Source organism: Bicyclus anynana, chromosome 23, assembly GCF_947172395.1.
Source record: "Bicyclus anynana chromosome 23, ilBicAnyn1.1, whole genome shotgun sequence".
Classification (NCBI taxonomy): domain Eukaryota; kingdom Metazoa; phylum Arthropoda; class Insecta; order Lepidoptera; family Nymphalidae; genus Bicyclus; species Bicyclus anynana.
This window is the reverse complement of record NC_069105.1, coordinates 10,096,298-10,123,623: the sequence shown is the minus strand read 5'-3', so window position 1 is coordinate 10,123,623 and position 27,326 is coordinate 10,096,298. Positions and strand designations below refer to the sequence as shown.

The window sequence follows — 27,326 nt, the reverse complement described above, 5'->3', positions numbered from 1 at the left end:
CCTCCGCCTCCGATTCCGGAGGGTGTGGGTTCGAATCCGGTCCGGGGCATGCACCTCCAACTTTTCAGTTGTGTGCATTTTAAGAAATTAAATATCACGTGTCTCAATCGGTGAAAGAAAACATCGTGAGGAAACCTGCATACCAGAGAATTATCTTAATTCTCTGCGTGTGTGAAGTCTGCCAATCCGCATTGGGCCAGCGTGGTGGACTATTGGTCTAACCCCTCTCATTCTGAGAGGAGACTCGAGCTCAGCAGTGAGCCGAATATGGGTTGATGACGACGACGACAAAACTTTTTGTGTTCTTATTATTTATTTGCTTTGCGAATACATGGTACGCCCTTCCAGCTACTGAGTTTTCCTAGCTACCTATAATGGGGATATAATTATATTTCTAATCGATATGAAGTGCTCTAAAGGTTGAAGGTTGCCTTACATTACAACAAAGACTATGTCTACGCCTACCATAAGGTGACTGAACTAACCTATTTATATAATACAAGGGGACGCCCGCGACTTCGTCTGCGTGAAAATTTATGAAAACTTTTAATCTATTTCACCCGTTCCATTTATATTTTCTCATGTTTATAATAACGAATAACTAAGAAAATACAGATAACGTAAGAGATCAAACATTTTCCATTTAAAGATACTTAGATAAATAGATAATTATATAAAAATACAAATAAGTATAACGATTAGGTACCATTAATCGTTTATTTTAATTTTACAAAAATGTATACAACTCAGATATAAAATAATAGTTACAAAATTTACACATTTTAGACAAATTGTGATAGTGCTAGAAATAAATGAAAAATTGCTGAAACGGTTCTGATGTAAATATATATAATTTAAGTATAAAATATTAAAACATATTTTCTAGACGTTAATAAAATATGGTATTAACACAGAGTAACTCTTCAGCTTTATAATATTAATATAGATTAGCAGTGGCGTGCATAAGGTCCTTAACTTGGGTATAGATAGATATGTAGGTAAGTATAACAAAAAACACATGCATACTATTAGTCAGCCCATTATCAATTGAGTCGTGTTGTTGAATTGTGGTGGATCAAAGTTCCAAATCTCGTCTTCTGAGGAGAATCCAGAGATTATTGAGTACGAATTGATAGTCTGACAACTCAGTAGATAACGCGCTCACTACAGAGCCAAGTACGTCCCTATCCATTGGCGAAAGTTTCGAAGATGAACATGCCATTTCCATAAACTATCTTTACAGAATAGGCAGTGACATAGTTAGGTAACCAAGTGCCCTAGTGCAAATGAAAAAATGGGCCCCACTGCTATCTAAACTGGTTAGGTTTTATTAGTAAAGATATTAAATTTAAACAAATAACATAAAAACGCTAAGCTACTTTAGCATCAGCTTGTTTGCGTTTTCAAAATTTTCTAACTTCAGTTCGATTGCGATTTTCTTGTAAGGATTCGAGGCCCCCGTAGCTTGGGAGTAGCTACGCCATTCACTGTAAACTACTAGGTAACATGATGTTAAAAGTCAAACGGATAATCATCATCATCATCCTCATTTTCTTCCTGTATCACCGTTAGTTTGGACGACGGCGGGTTTGTTGTCGCTGCAGTGACCTTTGCAGCACTGTTGTTTGAGTTAGCACTGTCAGTGTTGCCGGTCTCTCCGAGTCTACATCGGAACCTCTCTTCGTCCAAACCTATAACTTGTGTTAGGTCTTCAGCAAAACTGTCTATGTGGGTTATTGCTGCAGATATATTCTTTTGTAAAGTGCTGAAAGAATATTTTGGTTGTTGTAAATGTTATTCACTAGAAACTGGGTGGGTTATTATATGTTGGGGTCCATTGTACTGTCTGTACTCGGTACCTACATTGAATATGCCTACTTAACAAAAAAATTAATTGGATTTACCAGGATTTACCTAAAGATTAGATACTAAAAGAGCAACTTTTTTATGACTAGGTAAAGGTAGTCTTAGATTGAAGCGGGCATAATTGGAAGAGTTTGACAGTTTATTCTACCCAAACCACAATACCAACGTACTGGAACGCTAATTTGCTTAACGGTAATAGAATGCAAGGAACACGTTCTACAACTAGGCACATGGTGGGTAGTAATTTCACAGAAAAGCTCTGTCAAAAATGTTCTACGACTACTAAATAAAGGAAAGCTTTAAGGAATACTTAGTAAATAAGCAATATTTCAATTTACGTAATGTCAGCAATATTATTCCTTAGTTCCTTAGAAAAATGTCGAAGTTCATTTTGTTCTGCCCTTAGTTTTCTGTTTACTTCGTCTTTGGTTTTTTCTCTATCTGGTCTTTGGTTGCGATCGGCCAATCGGGCAGCCGCGATGCGCTCATGATCTATACTGTCTATGACAGCCTTCTCAGCCATAGTCAGCTCGTCTTGCAAGGAGTTGAAGTCTCGTATTGCCTAGACGAAAACTTCAATTAGGCCAAAATATCATTTAGACGAATTCTTCAGTCAGGTTAGGTTTTGATTATCCTATTCATAGGTTTGTGACTATTACCAATAGGTATGTTTTCTGTGCTATTACTAACTTTATCAGTTGGCCCAGACCCCAGAAACCAGATTATAATCTATGTCTCATCTTATCATAATATATAAATGTGGAAGTTTTAAGTATTAGTAGGTATACGCTAAGAACGGATTTTGCGATAGGGTCGGATTAAGGAGGTCTAAGGGCGGACGAAGTCACGGGCGGCTAGTATCATATGAAAGCTCACCCAGCAGGCGATAGAACAAGCTATCATCAGAGTACCTATCTCTGCGTAAAAACACAGAAAAGCCAAAGTCACCGACATACCCGGGTGAGTCGCAAAGCTCAAATGGCTCAGACTTATTATAGAAGGACCTGTATCGCACTCATAGTCACGAACAAAATTGTCTGTCGTTTTCTGAGGAAAACGAGCTTAGATTTGGTATATATCTTATACTAAACTAGAAGTTTTTGCCAGTTTTTTACACAATTCAATTACACAAAAAGGTATTTATAAGGAGCTCTTTAACCGACGAACACGATTAGAACTATTTAACATCGATTCTATAGAGACAGTTTTTATAATCGCATCTCGCAGATCGTTGATCATATACTTTGACAGAAAAGTAACGTCTAGCGAGGCAGGTCCTATACAATAATTGGTCTGAGTCAAATGGTAATCAGAAACAGTATAGGATAGGAGCTAACTTGAAAATTTTGTGATTCTTATTACCTCCTCTCTTTGCCAATGAAGACCCTGCAGTTTCAGTTTGTTTGTATGAAGTCTTCTCCTCAGCATAGCGTCAACTTTTGAAGCGTACGCTTGAGCGGCAATAGATAATCGTACTCTTGCGCCGCGAACCTTGAGAATCAGAAATTACATACAATCACAAATAAACATTTTTTTTATTAAAATCACATAGTTACAAAGATACAAACTAATATTACAAAGAGGTAAGATTTGATTGTTTATAAATGTACGAATATGCGTCGAAATGAATAGATCAATTTTAACCAATGGAAAGCTACTTTCTCAGCGAGTGACATAGACAATATTATGTAGTCGTATTCCCGGGCGGGACGGGGATGGTATCTATGTGGGTAAAGCCGCGGGCGGTTCTGCTAGTACTAATTAAAATGTCTGAACTGAATTTAAACAAGAAGAAGAAGAGGAAGAGGAAATACTAATGCACACAAAAATACAATTATAAATAAAAACATTAAAAATGATAATTTAAACTTAGTATGCAAAGGCGGCCTTATTAATATAAGTAATCTCTTCAGGTTGACACAACTAAACAAACTAACTAAACAAGGTTGTGTTTTCAACCCGTTTGTTTTTAGGTCCTTAACTTCTTCAAGTCCGCAATTTTTTCAATTACTACTCTCTATGTTGATGGAGTTTTGGATAAATATTTCCAGGATTCAATAGCCTTAAAGTTAGAAGGTACCTAATAAGTTTTTTTTCTAGAAAAATAATAACACATTTGAGACTAATTTCATGCTTTACCTGTTGTCGAGTAATGACTGCATTATAAAGTGCTTTCAGGCCAGATCTTTTGAGTACCGCACACCGTTTCTCCCAGTGTGTTACTGGAGATCCCCTGGATATAACAAAAACGGCTGTTGAGTCAGTGCGTACTTTGAGTTTTCGCTGCTCGGTGAGTTTGAAAAGGGAAGGGAAACCGGCCCATACCACATCGGCCCAGGGAATCCAGGTATACCCCCGTGTAAAAGTATATGGAGATGATAGTATGATGTATAAATAATGGTTAATTATTTGGCTTAAGAAAAGTATGTTTTTTGAATAAAAAAAACATTTTTTATCACTCTTCAGGACAAAATGATCGCCAGTATACCTACCTACCAAAGCGGCGAAGTAACATTTGAAGCTGTATTATTTTTTTCTGTTACCAACAAGCTTAACGAACTAGAAAAACGAACAAACAAACCAATAAATAAACCTTCAAAAAATATCGCAAACCTCAGGCCGTATGGTCAACGATCTTAGCTTATCCCCGTTATGGACAAATTAAAGATCAATTTTCAATTCAGTTATTCTAAAATTTCCTAGACGGCCTCCGTGGCGCAGTGGTATGCGTGGTGGATTTACAAGACGGGGGACCTGGGCTCGATCCCCGGCTGGACCGATTGAGGTTTTCTTAATTGGTCCAGGTCTGGTGGGAGGCTTCGGCCTTGGCTAGTTACTACCCAACCGAAAAATACGTATTTTTATTATAAAGAATAAAAAAACCCCATGCTAGTTGTATAAGATAAATAAGATAAATGTATGTATGACATATATAAGATAAATAAGATAAATATACCTACTTTATTTGCACACCACAAAGACAAAAACAAGTGAAATAAAAAACAAATTAGGAAGAGATTAGCATACAAAAGCGGCCTTATCGCTAAGTAGCGATTTCTTCCAGGCAACCTTCGGTTTTTAAAAACTTAAGGACATCAGCAAGCGGCGTAAAACAAAAATAACCATAGTATTAGTAATACACATACATACAAATAATTTACATCCTAATACATAAACAATATTACACAAATACCTACAATAATGAATAAAATACATATCAAAATATACTAATAAATACATTATATTGATGAGTAGATATATCTTAAACCTCTCGAATTTGAATCCGGCTCTTAGCCCTAGCCCTAGTTGTTGAGGGTCTATTGATAATTGTTATTTTTCTATAAATTACCAACTTTTTCTTTCTTTTCCATTCTCCAACAACTGCGTCCCTATAATCTTTGCTCGAGCACGATTTCTCCAATTTTAAAGTCTGTTGTTTATTTTGGACATCTGCTTGTATCTTTTTCTTCGTTTTCTCCACTTTCGCGGTCTGTGTGTCCAATTCTTCGATGAGATTCTCGAAAATCTTTTTTTGGTCACGGAGAAACTTATATTCCTGGAGAATAATATGTTAATCTTAAGGTTTTAATTTGTAATTATATGTTGTGTCACTACCACAATATCATCATCATCATCATTAGCAACCTGCATTTGACTCACCGTTGAGCACGGGTCTCCTTTCAGAATGAGATGGGTTAGGCTAATAGTCCACCTCGCTGGCCCAATGCGGATTGGCAGAACTGAGAAGTAAGAAAATTCTCAGGTATGCAAGTTGCTTTAGGATATTTTTCTTCACCGTTTGAGACACGTGATATTTAATTTCTTAAAATGCGTGTTGGAGGTGCATGCCCCGGACCGGATTTGAACCTATGCCCTCCGTATCGAAGGCAGATGTCATAGTCACTGTGTTATCACGGCCCAACAGCATCTGATAATATTGTTTGTCACAGAGTCAAAAGTTATCACATTCCAGCGACCTGCACGGCTATTCTCTAACGATGTTTTATGTAACTCGCAAGGGCGAGTTTCGAGTTTACCGCTATCTTTCTCATTCTATAGTATCGTGTTAAACAGAGAGAGTAAGAGGAGAGAGTACGTTGATTCGAAACTCGCACTTGCGAGTTATAGAGATATCGTTACAGAATAGCCTAGCTGTACCTACTAGAGCAGGGTTTTAGAATCACTTTTTTTTTATTCTTTACAAGTAAGCCCTTGACTAAAATCTCACCTGATGGTAAGTGATGATGCAGTCTAAGATGGAAGCGGGCTAACTTGTTAGGAGGAGGTAGAAAATCCACACTGCTTTCGGTTTCTACACGACATCGTACCGGAACGTTAAATCGCTTGGCGGTACGTCTTTACCAGTAGGGTGGTAACTAGCCAGGCCAAAGCCTCCCACCAGCCAGACCTGGACCAATTAAGAAAACCTCAATCGGCCCAGCCGGAGAACGAACCCAGGACCTCCGTCTTGTAAATCAACCGCGCATTCCACTTCAGCACGGAGACCGTCAAAACTTATAAGAGAGATGGTAACTGGGCCATATAAACAAGTATGCTAATGATGATGGATGATGATGATGATGATGATGGATGATGATGATGATGATGATATCACCTTAATAACAGCATCTTCAACGTCATCCATCAAGGGATGTAACGCACCAGGTCGAGAACCTTCTCTGGAGTGACACTCAATTTCTTGCTTCACTCTTTGCAAGACTACCCGCAGAGCATTATGTTCGTATTTCAACCCACCGATCGCTTCGTCTAATCGTTTCACCAGATCTTTTAGAACCCAATGCCAGGATTCCACGTCTGATATTCTTTAAAATTAAACTTTTATATACTACCAACCTTTTTTATTTGATTGAGATGTGATAGCCCAGTGGATATGACCTCTGTCTCTGATTTCGGAGGGTGTGGGTTCGAATCCGGTCTGGGGCATGCACCAACTTTTCAGTTGTGTGCATTTTAAGAAATTAAATATCACGTTTCTCAAACGGTGAAGGAAAACATCGTGAGGAAACCTCCACACCAGAGAATGTTTTTAATTCTCGGCGTGTGTGAAGTCTGCCAATCCGCATTGGGCCAGTGTGGTTGACTATTGGCCTAACCCCTCTCATTCTGAGAGGAGACTCGAGCTCAGCAGTGAGCCGAATATGGGTTGATAATGATGATGATGATACTACCAACGGACGCCTGTGACTTCGTCCACGTAATATTCAGTTTTTTACAAATCCCACGGAAACCATGATGTTTTGCGAGATAAAAAGTAGCCTATATGATTTTAAACTTATTTCGTGATTGTTCATTACGAATATTATTTAAACGAGTACATACCACGATAAAACGACGAGATTTTTAATGTAGATATTTCGACCCAGTTGCATGCATTGAAAATCTCGTCGCTTTATCGTGGTATGTACCCGTTTAAATAATATTCATAAGTAGCCTATATGTTGCTCCATAACCTTCTCTATCTTCCAGAGTAAGCCCCGTTAAATCGATTTAGCAGTGGCGTAGTATCAAAATTAGTTGGGAGGCCCAATTAATGAAAACAAAAAAGCTTCTTTGTGGTTTGGCATCGTGCAATTAACTATAAGCACTTGAGAAAACAATAAAGCTAAACAAAAAAATAAACTTTCAAGCCCTAAACGACTAAATGAATTTGAATGAAACTTGGCACGGTTTATGACCATAATACGGAGCCATATAGATTCCACGCGGACGAAGTCGCGGGCGTCCGCTAGTGGAGAATAAAGCCAACAGGTCCATGGTAACATCACTGCATCGAAGATATGCAAGTAGGCTCAAGATATTATCTCTTTACCTCCTAAAGCAGGTACCTAATACTGCTTTTATTTTACTAGGTTTATTTACCTTTCTTGCATATATTTCTTGAACTGGTACTCATTGGATTCGCGAGCAAACCCAGTAAGCATTACCAACTCCTGATTTCCATTGATTTGGTCCACTACCTTTTCATTGAGCGTGTCACTAAGGGTCCTTAGTTTATCTATCCCACTTGAGCTCCCTAAGCAAACGTCTTTGCAAAACATGTCAATACCTACTTCAATACTTTAATGTATAAACTACTTATTTATGAATACAAAGTTTTAAATATATTTTAGGTCACGTCCAAAAATAATGTAAACGTTACTGTTATCAAATTTTTACTGTTAACGATTATGAAGCTGTCAATCAATGATTGATGTAAAATTAAAAAAGTTTATTACTAACTTTTTAAATGTTATAAATATTTAAAACCAAAGTTTACGAGAACTATTTTTTTTTAAATAATCAGATGCTTTTACAAAAGCCTTCCCTGACTTAATATGCATAAAATAACGAAAATAAGGGAATAAAATGAAAACCGGATTAGGAGATTTTGAAGAAATGGCTGACATACAAAAATGTTTTTTTGATTGTCTGATACAGAACTCATTGAAAGTCTGTTAAAAAAAAATAAAACCAATTAGATTGTTAATACTTTATTTGTTACAAGTAATTGAGAATTAATAATTTTAAACAAATTTAAGCAATGCAGTTAGCACGTGCTTCCAGTGTAATTTAAGAACAGCACGGCTATTCTCTTACCGATTATTATTAACGATGTTTTGTATAACTCGCAAATGCGAGTTTCTAATTAACCGCTATCTTTCTCATCTTATAATATCGTTTTAAACAGTGAGAGATAGAGGTAAATTCGAAACACGCACTTGCGAGTTATAAATATCGTTACAGAATAGCCTAGTTAGTTGTAGTTTCCGGCCTGTAAGTTGACCTATGCGCAATAATACATTTTCGGGTGTTAGAGATGATAAGAGGTGCCATACGTATGACGTAATCATAGCAACACATTGACGCCATTACAATCTAGTACGAAACTTTCAATTATTTGTCCTGGAATCATTAATGCCGTAGGTAACCACCTTGGACGCGTCCAACACTCTTATTTACAGCTAGTCGACGCTCTACGATTTCACCCGCGTAGTTCCGGTTCCCGTGAGAATACCGGGATAAAATAAAGCCACTCACAAATAACGTGGCTTTCCAGTGATAAAAGAATTTTCAAAATCGCTTCAGTATATCCAGAGATTACCCCCTATAAAATACGATACCACAAACTTTACCTGTTTATAATATTAGTATAGAAGTATAGATTGCACCTGCGCAGACAACTATAACTTTGATTCAACTTACAGGCCGGGATCTATACCTGGATACCTTTAAAAGCTATGTGTAAAGGTTTCAACATCACAAAGTACACTAATTCCGCGACACTTATTATGCTGAATCCCAGAAACAGACTGAGTAGACCACCGATTGCACCTGAAACAAACACTGCCTATTATTAACGACAACTAATAGGTGAGTCGTTATCAACCCATATTCGGCTCACTGCAGAGCTCGAGTCTCCTCTCAGAATGAGAGAGGTTAGGCCAATAATCTACCACGCTGGCCCAATGCGGTTTGGCAGACTTCACACAGGCCTTCAGGCCCTTCAAGCGATGCTTCTGAGCTCGTCCAAACCCCCCGGTGACGCCTCTGAGGTCCCAATAAGGAGCCTACGGCACTTACACAATCAGAAAAAACAGAAGTTTACTCACTCTACTCACCTATTGAGCCGTGAAAGCCCAGTGGATATGACCTCTGCCCCCGTTTCCGGAGGATGTGGGTCTCATCTTCAACTTTTCAGTTGTGTGCACTTTAAGAAATTAAATATCACGTGTCTCAAACGGTGAAGGAAAAACATCGTGAGGAAACCTGCGTATCAGAGAATTTTCTTAATTCTCAGCGTATGTGAAGTCTGCCAATCCGCATTGGGCCCGCGTGGTGGACTATTGGCCTAGCCCCTCTCATTTTGAGAGAAGCCTTGAGCTCAGCAGTGAGCCGTATATGGATTGATAATGATGATGATGAATGTCTGAACAATTTTTGTTGTTTATTTTAGATTTTTTAACCGTGTGTAAGTAAAAAGTTATCCAACAATTGAAATGAGGTTTGGGCGCTTTGGTGCTTTGGGGTAGGTACTTAGTTTTAGGTAAGTTAGTGTATGTATAGGCACATAAACATTAAAAATAATAATAAAAGTTAATACAAACCTGCAAAGTAGTAATCGTCGTACTGTGCATGTCGATGCTGCCCCAAGAACATATCGTTGTAGAAATGTACGTTGATTCGAGTGCGTTCCCCTCTGTAAAAAACACTTAATAATAGCAACTGTTTTAAAGAAAGTATATATGGCTACATAAAGCTACTATTACACATGCTCATTTCTAGCATGGAAGCATGCTACTATTGAGCAGTTGCTACTTATTAGCATGTGTATCGCAACATTGCTAATAATAAGCATGCTTATTTCAATATTGTTCAAGAATCAACAGTCGTGCGATTTATGAGCATGCTATTTGATTTGCTGCGCGGGTGGAGAGGTGGCGTGCTTTTAGCTATTGAGTATGCTAGTCGATCATTCATTGCTATTGTCTATTATCTTCACCTTCATCTCTCCCTGTCTAACACGATGAGAGCGATAGATACAAATTAGCATGTGTAGGTAATTGGAATGTATGCTTTGAGCATGCTTATTCAGGAGCATACTTAAAAATAGCAGGCTTATTGCTAGCAAATGTAAACAGATGATAAGCATGCTCATATGGAGCAAACTTAATAGCACGTTTAAAGCATGTGTAACAGTCACTTGACTGGGTTCGCTAGTAAATTTATCTACTATGCAGATAACTAGTCATGTAAAAATGATCGTTTCTTCTTTTCCTTCTTTTTCAAGAAGAAAATAGGGTAGTTGACTCATATTTAATTTAATATAAACAATATTACTCTCGCATAGAAAATGGAACTGGGCTGGACACTTGTCAAGATATAAAGATAAGTGATGGACTTACCAAACAACTAAATGACAGGGCCCAATTGGCAAAAGAAATGTAGGAAGACAGAAAAAGAGATGGGTCGATGACATAATAAAAATAGCAGGAAAAAACTGGATGCATATGGCCAAAGATAGGGAAAAATGGAAAAAGATGGAGGAGGCTTTTACCCAAAATTTATTGTTAACATATTATGTATTGTAAAACTGTTAAGTGGAAATAAAGCTATAATAATAATAATAATAATAAAAAAAATAGTACATGGAAATAGGATCCGAAATATATCGATATTAACTATTAAAAGTTAAGGAATTCTTCTAAAATTTAATTTAATAAACATGTATTTTTTACATATTTTCCAAATGTCAAAAACGCTGTCGTCCACTTTGTGGCGTCACAATGTTACTTGACGTACTAAACGTCACAAACGTCGTAACAAAGTATTTGTTATCTAATATTTTTGTCAAACGCTCCGTTTGTAAGGTATTTGACAAAGTGACGTCATGAAATAGTTGAAATATAGACCATCATGGTCGACAGGCGTTTCAGGTCGTATCGTCCAAAACATATTTAAAAACTAAAATTTTCACGTAATCAAGTCTCATAAAAATATTTTCGAAATGATAATGAACTACTCTTAACTAAGACCATTTAAAAAAAGTGTCAACTAGCCTATTATAGCCTTTAGATATAGTTAGTTAGTTGACAGAACTAACTCTTAATATGACTGGACTAATGGTTCATGAGATGAAAACCTTAAAACCACCTTTTTTAAAAGTACGCCTGACATAGATCCATTGTCCAGATATTTATTTTAATCGGCTTACTTTTTAGATGAGTCCCAATCCATTTTGGCGTCAACGGGATCTTTCATGAGGTCAGAGTAATACACTTGGGTAGAATATAGCACGTCGTTACATGCTGGATAGCAGGAGGTGGCATCTTCATGAGGTTTCCTCTGTTCTTCGCTGTCAGCGTAGTACGCGAAGATGAGTTGTTCTCCGACTCTTGCTGTGAACAGTATCATCATCATCATTATCCACCCATATTCGGCTCACTGCTGAGCTCGAGTTTCCTTTCAGAATTAGAGGGCTTAGGCCTATAGTCCACCACGCTGGCTCAATGCGGATTGGCAGACTTCACACACGCAGAGAATTAAGAAAATTCTCTGGTATGCAGGTTTCCTCACGATGTTTTCCTTCACCGTTTGAGACACGTGGGATATGACCTCTGCCTCCGATTCTGGAGGGCCTAGATTCGAATCCGGTCCCGGGCATGCACCTCCAACTTTTCAGTTGTGTGGTTTTTAAGAATTTAAATATCACGTGTCTCAAACGGTGAAGGAAAACATCGTAAGAACAGTATAAGTGGGTTTATTTTACCAATTTTCGAGTTTATCGGGAACAGACATACAGTCAGACAGGCAAACGCGGCGGGGGACTTCGTTTGTTTGTTTTTTTTTAACAAGTAAGCCCTTGACTGATGGTAAGTGATGATGCAATTTAAGATGGAAGCGGACTAACTTGTTAGGAGGAGGACACGGGGGGTTTCTACACGACATCGTACCGGAACGCTAAATCGCTTGGCGGTGCGTCTTTGTCGGTAGGCCGAAGCCTCCCACCAGCCAAACTTGGACCAATTAAGAAAACCTTAATCAGCCCAGCCGGGGATCGAACCCAGGATCTCCATCTTGTAAATCCACCGCGCATATCACTGCGCCACGGAGGCCGTCAAAAAAGGCTGTGTAAGTAGATACTGACAGTTGATTTTACCTTATTTATTATCTGTTTTATTCGTTTACCTTTCACTTGTGCTACACATTCAAAATCAGATTTCGTTGAACATATGGGACTCCAGACGTGCTTTCCTGTGAACAAAGAAACATATGACGATACCGACAACGGTAGATAAAAATAATGATAAAGATGCTTGGAGGCCGTTGGATCAGCTTCCACCTTCACACAGGAAGTAAAACTATAAGAAATGTAAACAATAATTGTTATCAATTGTAAATTATAATACTGTATGACTTTTTCAAAAGAGCAACTGTTGAGTTTCTTGCCGGTATCTTCTCAGCAGGACCTGCCTTCCGAACCGGTGGTAGAATCTTTACAAATAGTCAACTGACGTGTCTAAAGTGCTTGTAAACTGAGCCTACTTGAAATAAATGATTTTTGATTTGATTTTGATTTGATTTGATTTGATTTGAGTTCAAAGCTGCTTGATCAAACTAGAAATGAGGAGATTCCAAAGACCCAAGTTAATGGCATAACTCAACAACGTTTGGACACGTATTTCCGAGGAGATGCTTTGGTCTGGGATCTCGTCGGGTCTCGTACCAGAAACCGCTTTGTTAAATGACCTCCTACTCCTAACTCAACTACTAACTACTAGCCGTGATACCCCAGTGGATATGAACTCTGCCTCCGATTCCGGAGGGTGTGGGTTCAAATCCGGTCCGGGCATGCACCTCCAACTTTTCAGTTGTGTGCATTTTAACTACGGTGAAGGAAAACATCGTGAGGAAACCTGCGTGCCAGAGAATTTACATAATTCTCTGCGTGTGTGAAGTCTGCCAATCCGCATTGGACCAGCGTGGTGGACTATTGGCCTAACCCTCCTTATTCTGAGAGGAGACTCGAGCTCAGCAGTGAGCCGAATATGGGTTGATAATGATGATGATTCCTAACTAGACCTATTCTTAACTAGTACTGATGTACTGTACTTGTATAGGTCGACCACACAACTAACTAAAACTACAACGTCTTTAGAATCACAGAGGACCATGTACGCAGGCGACTCAAGAATATGACGGAATTAATGAGGAATATGCATATTTCATTTACGTGTGCTTGTATTGTATGTCTCCACTGGCTAATGGTTTACATGATGATGATGATGAAATTGAAAACTGTTATAATAAATATAACTTACTCGGCCAATTGTACAAGGCGCAATTACATTGTTTCACCGTTTCTCGTATCCTCAAATCCAGTTTACAGTTAGTGTCTGTATAGAATTCGTAGTACTGCAGTTTCCTCTCATTCTGGAAGAAGCATTGCCTCTGATCTGGCGACAGAGCTCTCAGGGAGCTATCAGTTTTGTACGATATTGGGGAAACCTCTACGGTTGTCATTCTATCCATGGGGAGACGTAGAATTGTGCTGGTATAGACGTGGTCGGTTGGAGAACTTATTAATATCTGTTAGAAACAATATTAATTAATTAATTAAACAAATAAAAAAACCCGACTGCATAAATTATAAAAAAAAACTGAAAAGAAAAAAAACAAGCTCAGTCCAGAAGAGTAGAAATCAATTAGAAAACAGTCGGGACCACTGTAATCTTTGGTCGGGACCTATTATAAATGTATTATACTTCTGGACTGAGCTTGTTTTTTTCTTTTCAGATTTTTTTTTATAATTTATATATTATACGCGCGAAAAACATAACCCTTCTTGCATTTGGGTAAAAAGTTAAGAAGAATCAAAATTTTGTTCGAATTTTTTGTCTCATAAGTTTCGAATACATTCAATAGGTACCTTTTTGACGTGGAGAAGCCTTTTTGGATACCTACACGCCTTGGTGAGCAGGTTTTGTCAGACTCCTGTCGACCAAAACCTGTCGGTTTTTCAATCTGTCGCCTGGAGATTGGTCAATGAACATTTTCGCACACTACCCTTTAGCCCAACTTCTATTCCAAAAGCCAGAATCTTAGCTGGTTGACGTGCGTGGGGAACGTATATTGTACCTTGCAACTCGAGGACTTACGTCCAGTCAACAGATTTCCATTGCCAATCCAATATGTACATGCCTACATCTTAGGTAAATACTAATCTACCTTATAGCCGTGTTTATTGATTAAATCATCCTACTTGTACTGTTCTACTACTACTTACTTTTACATTCCCAACAACTTAAGTAGTTACACGAATGTGGAATGTCATGGGGCACGACTGATCTCGCTAAATACCCCATTCCCATCACAATAAAGTCAAGTAACAGTAAAGTCGCTGCTTAAGAGGCTATCTAGGCTAAAAAATTCAATCCAACTGGTGGTGTCAGCTTCCAGATATTAGTACGTTAAGAAACAAACTGCTATTCCTCTTTAAGATATTGAGACGCGCGGAAGACCGTCAGGCAAATTAGAGGGAACAGCTGAGAACTCTATATCATTTCTTTTGTTGGTAAAATCGATAATGACTCACATTTGGGATTGAATTTGGCTCCCAATTTCACAAATATGTTTTGTTTAAACAAAAATTACATTACATTATCAACCAATGTTCGGCTCACTGCTGAGCTCGAGTCCCCTCTCAGAATGAGAGGGGTTAGGCCAATAGTCCACCACGCTGGCCCAATGCGGATTGGCAGACTTCACACACGCAGCGAATTAAGAAAATTCTCTGGTATGCAGTTTTATAATGTTTTCGTTCACTTCACCGTTTGAGACACGTGATATTTAAATTCTTAAAATGCACACAACTGAAAATTTGGAGGTGCATGCCCCGGACCGGATTCGAACCCACACCTTCCGGAATTGGAGGCAGAGGTTATATCCACTGGGCTATCACGGCTCAAACAAAAATTACTTACATTGAATCCTAAGTTATTTCCATCACATTCGTATTGATGTTCACTTGTGTTCAGATAGAGTTCAATCCCGAGCCCATTAGCTTCTCCAGACGCCATGACCCTGAATGGTAGAGTCCCAGGAGTTGGTGGAAACTTCTTCGGATATCCCTTATCGAGGTCCCATTCGAGAGACATGGTAGTAGCAAACGGGTTGAAGGTATTCTGCCAATCTATGGTCTTGTTGGTCCTGTGGGTAATGTTTTTCGTCATTAACAACCAATATTCTGCTCACTGCTGAGCACGAGTCTATCAACATAAAAGGGGTTAGGATTAATAGTCCTCCACGCTGGTCCAATGCGGATTGGCAGACTTCAAGTAGGTAGAAAATTTAAGAAATTTCTCAGGTTTGGAGGTTTTTTAATAATACGGTTTTTTGAGGCAAGTCATAATTAATTTCGTAAAATGCACACAACTGAAAAGTTGGAGGTGCATGCCCCAGACCGGATTGGAACCTACGCTTCCGAATCGAAGGCAGAGGTCATATCCACTGGGCTATCACGGCTCTTGGGTTAATGGTATTAAAGTGCTAACCTAATCTACGGAATTCTACACTGCGTGTGGCTTGACAGACTTGGCCGGTTTTTTAGTATCAGCGGTAACATAAATACATCATATGTGAACATTTAAACTATGAATCACGGTTCATGAGATACAGCCTACAGACGGACGAACGGACAGCGAAGTCTTGTGAACCCCGTTTTAGCCTTTGAATACGGACCCCTAAAAAGGCAACCTTACATTCCATTTAGCGGCAGACTATTAAAGGTGTAGCACAGGCCGTAGTCAGTGAAGATAGGCTTCAGAAGCTTCTCACAGCAGTCCTTCCTGAACCACTCCGTCTCGTACTCTGACCGCCAATGACACACTTTCACCAAGTCGGAGCAAGATGGTGAACCCTAAAAATATACATTTTTCTTTTCTTTTAAAGCTATTGCATAGCTTTTATCGCGGGCTTAGAGCGCGGCGAACGATTCTAGAAATTCCGTAACGAAAATAAACCTAACACGCCGTTGAAAGCCGTGCATCGTTTAACGTCGTTTCAGTTCGGCAGACTTCGGCAAGGTGTTTGTGTGCGACTAGACATTTGCCTTTAGACTAGCTGCTAACTAATTCTATCTCTTTTAGAGCCCCCGCTCACTGGCAATTTTTAGTTGGCTGACTAAATTGCCGAGTATACTAACAGGTATAGCGATTTATTATGACAGCCCGCACATCTACAGCAATTAAGTCGCTGCAACTAATAAATTGGACGCCGATCGTATCAGAGTAGGGATTCACTTTCGATTAGGGTAGTGGCACCAAAAGTTTAGTTAAGTTGTAATCGTTGGCAACCTCAGACCAAATATTGTACAGGACCTGCCTCGGTAGACGTTACTTTTCTGTCAAAGTATATGATCAACGATCTAATGCGATTATAAATACTGTCTATAGAATCGATGTTAAATAGTTGTAATCGTGTTCGTCGGTTTAAGAGCTCCGTAAAAATTCCTTTTTATGTAATTGAATTGTGTAAAAAACGGGCAAAAACTTCTAGTTTATTTTAAGATATATACCAAATCTAAGCTCGTTTTCCTCAGAAAATGACAGACAATTTTGTTCGTGACTATGAGTGCGATACAGGTCCTTCTATAATTGGTCTGAGTTGGCAACTTAGTTGTTCGACAGTCGGCCAACTAAAAATTGCCAGAGAACGGCCACCCTAGACTCAATTGATCAATAGATCGGCATGAATGCACACGACCAACCACGATCAGTTTTATCGGCTGTCAAGAGGTTAGCGCTGCATGCATGTGAGCTTACATGATCGTCAGTGGCTGACATAACAATGTTTCTAAATGATTAAAATTTAAAAATGAAGTCAAATCCTTTTTACCTTCAGAATAAACTTTTGCAGCATTTCATTTTCTTTATAAGTAAGCCTTTGCTTCGTGTCCATTATTTTATTTTCTTTATTTATTTCAGGACACACCAATGATGTGAAAAATCGCTCTGTGCTGAAAAAGTATGAAAAAATGTGAATATTTTTCATTTTCAAATGATCATCATTATCAATACATATTCAGCTCAAGCCGCTCGTGTCTCCTCTCAGAATGACAAGGGTTAGGCCAATAGTCCGTCTTGCTGGCCCAATGCGGATTGGCAGACTTCACACACGCAGAGAATTAAGAAAATTCTCTGATATTTGGGTTTCCTCACGATGTTTTTCCTTCACCGTTTGAGACACGTGATATTAAAAATTTCTTAAAATGCACATAACTGAAAAGTTGGAGGTGCATGCCCCGGACTGGATTCGAACCCACACTCTCCGAAATCCGAGGCAGAGGTCATATCCACTGGGCTATCACGGCTCTAATGATAATTTCATTAAATTAAATGCCAGAGATGAAAAGTAATAACTTTGAATGCCAATTTAAATTTATGTTAACAATTAAACTTTTGTTAAACGAAAATTTGACCTTAAAATTGGACTTCAATTTAACTCAAAAACATTTGCGATATCTCTCTATACCCACAACATAGGCCACGCTTACTTTGGGGCTTTGAAGTGATATTGGTATTATCTAAATCACACTAATATTATAAAGGCGAAAGTTTGTGTGTAAGTCTGAAAGTGTGTAAGTATGTTTGTTCCTCTTTTACGCTGCGGCTACTGAAGCGATTTGGTTGAAATTTGGAATGTAAATAGATTTTATTCTGGATTAAAACATTGGCTACTTTCATCCCGGAAAAATGCATGCTTCCCGCGGGATCTGTGAAAAACTGAATTCGCTAGTAAATTATAAATTATAAATCAAAAACAAAAATCTTACCCCTTTAACTCGGAAACATTAGCAAAGGACAGTTTAACGTGTAAATGTGGACAAAGAACAACGCTAGGGAATGGTACAGCCCATATAGGCGTTGGCAAAGAGTCGATGACATTGACGAATGGAGTAGAAGTCCACTTCAGCACCAGTTGGATGATGTTCATGGCGCAAATGGTGATGCTGATGACCACGATGACTATCCATGTGACGCGCTCTTTGTGACTGAAGGTTGGCTCGAAAATGTACCTGAAATTAGCACTAATCAAGTAAACACTAAATAAACATAAAGTATCTTTAAATGTATATTTTGAGATCTCGGAAAGGAGTGATTTGGATTTTTTTTTTTTCGATTAAGCAAGCGCTTAGCTGCAATCATGCCTGATGGTAAGCGATGATGCAGCCTATGGTGGAACGCGCTTGCCTAGAAGATGCCTATTCACTCTTGACTTGAAAATACCCATGTTGTAGGTGGTGGAGAAAACTGAAGCTGGGAGAGCATTCCACATATTTGCAGTGCGTATAGAAAAAAGAGGAACTGAACCGCTTAGTACGCGCCCGAGGGATTTCGACAACGTAGCGGTGCAGATCTCTGCGATGCCTAGCAGATGGATAAATGTTGTAAATAAGTAAATTCAGACATGATGTGAAACCATGTAGCCAATTATCATCATCATCATCATCATTGTCAACCCATATTCGGATCACTGGTGAGCTCGAGTCTCCTCTCACAATGAGAGGGGTTAGGTTAGGTTAATAGTCCACCACGCTAGCCCAATGCGTATTGGCAGACTTCGTACACGAAGAGAATTAAGATTTCGACGAGACGAAGACAATTCTCTGGTATGCAGGTTTCCTCACTATGTTTTGCCTTCACCTGTAGGCAATAATAATTAATAAATAAAGTATCTACTACTAGATATAGATCGGCAAAAAGGTAGCAAATCTATTCAGAATCAAGATCCGACAACAAAAAAGAAAAAATCGGGGCGCAGATATTAACACTGATGGATCTAATGTTGAATTACAAAAGCGATTTTAAAATAATAGTTTACCCAATTGAGTAACGCATAAATGACTCCAGCTAATTGATACAATTGGTGAGGTTAATTAATCTCATGCACAGAACAATATTATGTATACTTATAGATACAAACAAGAACTTGGTATCTATGATCTACTTATTCGTCTATATATAAGCCTAATATGCCTAATATTTTAAAACATAGTAATACGTCGCGTCTGTATGTCTCAACACGATATACACAAGGACTACTAAAAGAATTTTCATGCGAATTTCATCAATAGATTCTTAGAGTGATTTATGAGGAAGGTTTCGGTTAATGTTTTGTCAAGATATACTTTTTACCTATATATATTTTATCTTCTAAAAATTTTTACGTAAGCGATTTAGCGTTCCCTTACAATGTCATGTGAAACCGAAAGGAGTGTGGATTTTCATTCTCCTCCTAAAAAGTTAGCCCGCTTCCATCTTGGATTGCATCATTACTTACCATCAGGTGAGATTGTAGTTAAGGGCTAACTTGTAAAGAATAAAATAAAATAAAAACGTATAATGAAAGTTAAGGGATAAAAGTAAACGTAGAAGGATTATTTGATGCGGTCTAAAATGAGGGCATTAACTAGTATCCAATAGTATATTACTAAAATACACCTACGCATATTATAATATACTGAAACAAATTCCTAATAGCTATAAATTACATAGTTTTACCACGAACCAGATATTATCTTAGATATTTCCAAGTAAAGACAATAATTTCGTACATCTAATTTCAGTAGTCCACATCCTACTCGATCCTAAATCCAAAGATTCAATAGATATACGAGTAAACCATCGTCTCAAACAAAGGACAAAATCTCTGACGCGTTAAATCTATTGACACATAGCAGAGTATCCTTATTAATAAGTAACTTGGACTCACTTCACACCATGAAGAGAACCTTCATAAAGGAATTGTTTGAATCCTTTCAACACTTCGCTCAGCCAAAGTTTAATGAAACCACATCCATCCCTCCTCCCAAACTTGGTCCTATTTTTCTTTGTAACCAGAGCTTCGGGACTGATGTATTTGAAGTCCTTCATATAATACGGTCTGACGTATTGACTACTGGATATGAGGTCCTTTTTAAATCTCGTGCTTGATCGTTTGGCTTTCGGGTGAACTTTTGTCATTTTCTTTAATTCAATTTACAACTTCCTTTCTACTGTGATAAGCTAAAAATATCTCTATTATGAATTTAACACATAAATGCAACTTTTTTTATTAGGTTTTTTTCTACATATTAATTAAGGAAATTCTTTATGCACCCCTTGAATAACCAAATTATTGTTTTTTTTTAATTCGACGGTGTTAACCGACCACCTTTCTAACTGTAACGTAACAACTAATTACTGTTAAAGGGCATTTGAATGTTCTTCGTCGTTTCTAATTATGCTTCTATATTATCTTAATATAATCTATAGTAGGTGCCATGTAAAAAGCGCACTAGCCGATCTGCATAGTAGAAACAGTTTAAAAGTTAGCTTTATTTTAACTGAACATTAGATACAATTTTCACAGCTGAAGTAAGGATTGAATTTGTTGATTTCGCAGTTGCAGTAGCTATTATTTTACTTTACTAGCTGAAAAAGTCTTCTTTACTTTTAATTCTTCTCATTTTTATTAGCCTATATTAAGGGTAGTACACCTTAATATAGGCTAATAAAAATACACTTACTATAGCTACACTATAAGGCTAGCCCTCCCTTCTTGTCTATACTAATATTATAAAGAGGAAAACTTTGTTTGTATATTTGTTTGTTTGTTTGTTTGTAATGAATAGGCTCGAAAACTACTGGACCGATTTCAAAAAGTCTTTCACCATTCGAAAGCTACATTATCCACAAGTAACATAGGCTAAATTTTATTTAGGAAAAAATTAGGGTTCCGTAGGATATTTGGATTTTTTGGACACAAGGTGTAAAAAATCAACCAGAAAAGTTACTTATTTTGAGTACGCTGCCTAAACTATAAAAAATAGAACCATAAAATGTTCTAATTAATTGTAGATCTTATAAACATCTACAAAAAAGTTCGCGACACACTATACCTATCTATGTTGAGTGAGGCACAACAACCATTTTTTTATTTAAAAATTTTGATTAGTTAGGGTAGGGTAGGGGTAGGATAGGGGTAGGGTAGGAGTAGGGGTAGGGGTAGGGTAGGGGTAGGATAGGGGTAGGGTAGTAGTAGGGGTAGGGGTAGGGTAGGGGTAGGATAGGGGTAGTTGAAAGTTTACATCGAGTTTCACGCGGACGCAGCGCTTAGATCCACCATACTCCCTTCCTCATCCAACATAGGAGGTATTGTCGAGGATTGCCTTGACATTAATATGATAATGAAGCCTAAACTCATGCACTTTGACATTTTTTTTTATTCTTTACAAGATAGCCCTTGACTACAATTTCACCTGATGGTAAGTGATGATGCAATCTGAAATAAAGTCGTGTTAACTTGTTAGGAGGAGGATGAAAATCAACACCCCTTTCGATGTTTACACGAAATCGTACCGGAACGCTAAATCGCTTGGCGGTGCGTCTTTCGACGGTAGGGTGGTAACTAGCCACTTTATTATAAAGTTTATAGTTTGATCCAATATCGGTTGTCAGCGCACTTTTTACGCAACAGCGTCTATACTGTTTGCTTTACACATTTAATTGCCTATACTTTGTCGAATGAAGTTAATGGTATTGTGGTTACGATTAATAACAAGTAGACAATTAATCGTTAATTTGTAATCATTACTTGTCTTCGAGTGACAATGCTTTTAACTTAATAAAACTTTTATTGAAACTAGCGGACTCCTGCTACTCCATCTACCCTTATACCTTTGGGAGACAACACAATTATCTGTGCGGTTTTATGCACTAATTTAATGTTACGCTGGTTATATGTGTGATGAGTGGACTGTATTTATTTGTATTTTGTATGTATGTATGTATGTTTGCTGATTTCTGCCAAAACCAAACAAGTAATTTGTGATCCACACCAACCTTGCATCACTCGCCCCCAATGGCAGCACGGCAAGACCAAGGAGAGCCCGCGATTTGGAGTAGTTCTTTCTTGAGGAGGTAGGCACCCACAAACACACAAATTGTTCTTGCAAGAAAAACGTTTTCTTATAGTTAACGCGCGCACACGGTGCGAATTTGTTTTTTAGGCACGGCCGAATGAAAGAAACACGCGTACAGGTACGACATGCACACAGCACGGCTGGATGATGCAATATAAGTGGCAAAGTAGTCCAAGATGGCGTCTTCCAGAGATGACGCTTGCATCAGTTGTCAAACCGACATCTGACATTGATTGACGATTGACACAATTCTGATGTGGTTTTTCTCAAACTACCTGCATGGTAATGGCAAGATCGAACATACCCCCCACCGAAATCAGCATGATGATTTCCCATAAATAAATGTAGGTAAGTATGTTGTATGAGAAAAATAAATAAAATGAAAATTATAAATGAGTAATAGTTTACGAAACTATATTGTTAGTGTAATTGTATAGTGTAAAATTAATCTTAATAACTACGAGTTACTGTTAAAAATTAAATTTAATATTAATTTGCATAGGGCAAAGGACAAATTTTATTTACAGGTCTTTTATAGACCCCGTTTTGTGTTCGAACGGTAACTACGCGAACTATTTTATCAACACCTGGATGCACTTCTTCTATTCTACCTAAAGGCCATTGCAATGGTTTACAAAGATTCGATTTAAGAAGAACTAGGTCACCTACGTTAACGTTAGGTTTTGAAGTGAACCATTTCTCTCTCTGTTGAAGAGTGTGGAGGTAGTCATCCGACCAACGCTTCCAGAAAGATTGCGTAATTTTTTGAATTGCTTGCCACCGAGACAGTCTGTTCAAAGGAACGTCCTCAACATCATATTCGGGGACAGCAAGAAGACTTTGACCTATTAGGAAATGTCCTGCGGTAAGTACGTCAAACTCATTCGGATTGTTGGACAACGAACACAATGGTCTAGAATTCATTATCGCTTCGATTTTACAAAATATCGTGGTAAGTTCTTCAAATGTAAGGATTCGGTTGCCAATTGATCGATACAAATGATGTTTGGCTGATTTAATGCCAGCTTCCCAGAGACCTCCCATAGAAGCTGCGTTTGGCGGATTTAGACGCCATTCAATACTGCGCGACGTTAGTCCGTCAAAGATTTTACTATGGTTATTTTTATCTCGAAAGAAATTACCGATTTCCTTTAAATGCTTACCAGCTGCTAAAAAATTACTTCCGCAATCAGTTTGCAAAGTCCGGCAAAGACCTTTGCGTGCCGTTAGGCGATCTAAGGCAGCCAAAAAGGTATCACATGACAGGTCTGTTATTACTTCCAGATGCACGGCTTTGGTAGTAAAACACACAAAAAGACATAGGTAAGCCTTATAACCTTTAGCATTACGGCGCGGGCTTTCTTTTACCAAAAAGGGACCTCCTATATCACAACCGACATGGTCAAACACTTTGCCAGGTTTTAACCGAGAAGCGGGTAACGTAGCCATTGAGGGCTGAATAATATTTGGATTAAATTTAAAACACTGAGCGCATTTTGATAACACTGAGCGCATTTTGATAACACTGAGCGAATAATGCTACGAGCATTTATTATCCAATAGGTTTTACATAAAATTCCTTGCAACGTGCGAGGACCTGAGTGTAAATACACTTTGTGAAAATATTCAATTAGTGAAGTTGTAGTTTTACATTTTTTAGGAAGCAGCAATGGATGTTTCGTACTGTATGGAAGGTCGGCTTGTGAAATCCTACCCCCCACCCTGAGAAAACCATTAGGATCAACGAAGGGTGAAAGTTTACGTAGTGAAGCTACGTATCCTTTTTTATTCAACGTATCAATTTCGGAACTAAAATGATTACTCTGAATAACACGCACGATCGAGTCACGGCTTTGTTGCAGTTCATTAGAATTTAAATTACCGGAAATTCGATTTGATCTAGACTTTAGGTTATGTATGAACCTGTGGCACCAAGCTAGAACGCGTTGCAGTTTGTTAAACGAAGAAAATTTATCGAAGGTTTCCTCAAGATCGTTAGGTAAAACTTTATTTTCACTTGATACTAATGTGAATGTATCTACGTTGGACTTTAACTCAGGAATAGATTTTACATTTTTTACAAAAAATGTACTGGTGGGCCAGTCATTGGGATCGTTATACAACCACTCCTGTCCATGAAACCATGTATTCTGTACAGTGAGAAGTTGGCTAGGCAGCGCGCCACGTGAGCACAGGTCTGCGGCATTATTTTCACTGCTTATGTGATACCAGCGGTTCGGTGGAATTACATCAATAATCTCACTGACCCTATTAGAGACAAAAGTCTTTAATTGATAAGGTGGCGTTTGTAGCCATGACAAAACGACACTTGAGTCGCTGAGAGCAACGATTGTATATTTAAAATCAGTTAGGTTTTTTATTATAAATTTCAAAACCTTGGCTAGCAGCACGGCTGCCATTAATTCAAGTCTTTGAATTGACAGTACTGGTTTTAGAGGAGCAACCTTTGATTTGCTGGTCAGTAATCGAACTTTAACTTCTCCGTCCGCTGTTGTACTGCGCAAGTAAACACAGGCGGCATACCCTTGTAATGATGCATCACAAAAACCGATCAGTTGAACGTTAGAAAAGTTAGATATTAACAAATGACGCTCGATCCTTAAGTCCGCTAGGGTTGACAACTCGTTAATAAATCGATTCCATTTATCGTAAGGTTCTTGTGGAATTGTATCGTCCCAACCGAGCCCTAATTTCCACAAATCTTGCATTATACATTTTGCAAGAAATGTACAGGGTGATATAAATCCGACTGGGTCATATACGCTCGCGAGTAATGTCAATACTGAACGTTTAGTAGACTTAATATCCGTTAAATTGTAACTGAACGAAAAACAGTCAGCAGAAGGCAACCAAGTCAATCCTAAAACTTTTAATGAATTGGATAGTGAATCCTCTTCAAAATTAATTTTTGAAACTATTTCTAAATCTAGTTTCGATAGAAAATCTGGCCTATTACTAGCCCACTTTCTAAGATCAAAACCTCCACTCTTAAGAAGAGACATGAGCTCATCCTGTAACGTACAGGCTTCGGTGATTGTTTCGCACGACCATAACAAATCATCAACGTAAAATCCTTGCTTAAGCACAGCAGATGCGCGAGATTGCGGGTTGTCTGACGCGAGTTGGTTCAAGGTGCGGACCGCGATGTACGGTGCGCTACGGAGTCCGTAGGTATTTGTTTTCAATTCGTACGTACGCACCGGATCCGACGGGTTTTCGCGCCAAAGAATATGCTGATATTTACGCTCTGTTGGGTCAATAAGAATTGCTCGATACATTTTAGATACGTCTGCAGTGAAGCATACGTCATAAAGTCTAAAATTCATAATTATTTTTAAAATATCTGCAAGTAATTTACGGCCCGTTAAAAGGATATCATTTAAGCTAACTCGACTAGTAGTCGGAGCTGAGCCATTGAAGACAACCCTAAGAGGGGTTGTGCTGCTTGAAGGACGCAATACGCTATGATGAGATATAATATATTTGGAGGGTTCCGTACCCGTGTACAGTTCCATATGTCCTTATGATTCGTATTCACGCATAAAATCAACGTACGCACTTCGTAAATCAGGCGAACGCACGAATCGACGCTCCATTTGTTTAAGTCGGTTAAATGCTAAATCATATGAATCACCTAAAGGTTCATGTATAGGGTTGATCAAAAGAGGTGAAATATAGCGGCCCGTTTCATCGCGATAATGTTTTTCTACATATAGCTTTTCGGCAATTTCCTCAAGCGGACTCATGGGTGTCACGCACGGCGCAGACTCCACTTCCCAGAACGTCTTGAGAGTGTCATTGAGGAGATCATCCTGACTCGTGTACGACACGAGTGACGTTGTAGACTTAACATCATCCGAGGATGGAATCGTTAACTTTCCGGAGATAACGTATCCAAACACGCTGCTTAATGCGGCGGGTAAATCATTATTAATAATAATTTTATTTCCGTCATAAATGTGAGGAAAAATATCACCTGCTATAATTAAGTCTATTTGTGACTTTTTATAAAACTGAGGATCAGCTAAAATTAAATTATTATAATTGTTTACTATATTTTGCGGGATTTCAAACGTAGGTAAATCAGAAGTAATTTTTGTTAACACTACGGCATCGATATTAAAACTGGGTGTATCAATGTGACGCGGCTTTATAATAAATGACGTCATTCCTTGATTTTTTACATGTTCACCAGAGAGACCGAAAATATTTAAAGGACATTTACGTTGTGACAACCCTAAGCGCTGCACGCAACGTGTAGTTATAAAGTTCGTTTGAGCGCCCGAGTCAATCAGAACGCGGCACGGCTGAAACTCACCAAATCGGTCTTGTATACGGACAACCGCTGTTCCTAACACGACACTACGATGTTCAGTCGCGTTTGCGTGGCAGCACGGCTGCACGTTCGACGCGGTGCTAGACGCTAGCGTAGTAGTGGGTTCAAGTCCCGACGGGTGCAATAAAAAATGATGAAGCTCAGAGCAAACTATACACCGGAATGAACTTGTACATTCATTTTCATTTGAATGCGTATTTTTTAAACAATTTTTACACAATTTTAATGCTATGGCACGCTTGATACGCTCAGCACTGGTCAGTTTACGAAACTGACTGCATCTGTATATCATGTGGTTTTCCCCGCAGTGTAAACAATTAATTTGTTTCGACGAAGACACATGAGAGAAATTTTTAAAAGAACTTTTATCAGATTTTACCTGTTTGACATTTTACGGTTGAGGTTTATTTTGAACAGGTGTTGTACTTGACCTTGAAACTGATTCACAATTATCCAACACTTTAATGTGATTATGGATAAACGACATCAAATTTTCAAAACTAGGAATCGAACCTTGATCCGTATGTTCTTCAAACGATTTTCGTGTATGTGGATCAAGAGCCTTTAATGCGATGTGAAACAAAATGAAACTACCTAAATTATCAATATTTAATGCTTGAATAGCCTTATACGAATGATCAA

The 27,326-nt window shown here is 38.3% G+C and overlaps 2 protein-coding genes across 2 annotated transcripts; both read right to left on the bottom strand.

Annotated features, from left to right (window-relative positions):
- Nucleotides 1–293: 293 nt before the first annotated feature.
- Nucleotides 294–7,925, bottom strand: LOC112052574 (uncharacterized). Its single transcript, XM_052888571.1, has 7 exons — nt 7,747–7,925; nt 6,482–6,689; nt 5,220–5,422; nt 4,006–4,099; nt 3,229–3,357; nt 2,205–2,428; nt 294–1,765 (listed from the first exon to the last, which is right to left on the bottom strand). Exons 1-7 carry the CDS (start codon nt 7,923–7,925, stop codon nt 1,513–1,515), a joined length of 1,290 nt encoding a protein of 429 aa, XP_052744531.1. The 3' UTR covers nt 294–1,512.
- A 430-nt stretch (nt 7,926–8,355) lies between these two features.
- Nucleotides 8,356–20,411, bottom strand: LOC112048352 (pickpocket protein 28-like). Its single transcript, XM_052888629.1, has 10 exons — nt 20,137–20,411; nt 18,197–18,439; nt 17,260–17,380; nt 16,125–16,282; nt 15,348–15,573; nt 13,686–13,953; nt 12,553–12,618; nt 11,579–11,762; nt 9,972–10,063; nt 8,356–9,198 (listed from the first exon to the last, which is right to left on the bottom strand). Exons 1-10 carry the CDS (start codon nt 20,385–20,387, stop codon nt 9,080–9,082), a joined length of 1,728 nt encoding a protein of 575 aa, XP_052744589.1. The 5' UTR covers nt 20,388–20,411; the 3' UTR covers nt 8,356–9,079.
- Nucleotides 20,412–27,326: the final 6,915 nt, after the last annotated feature.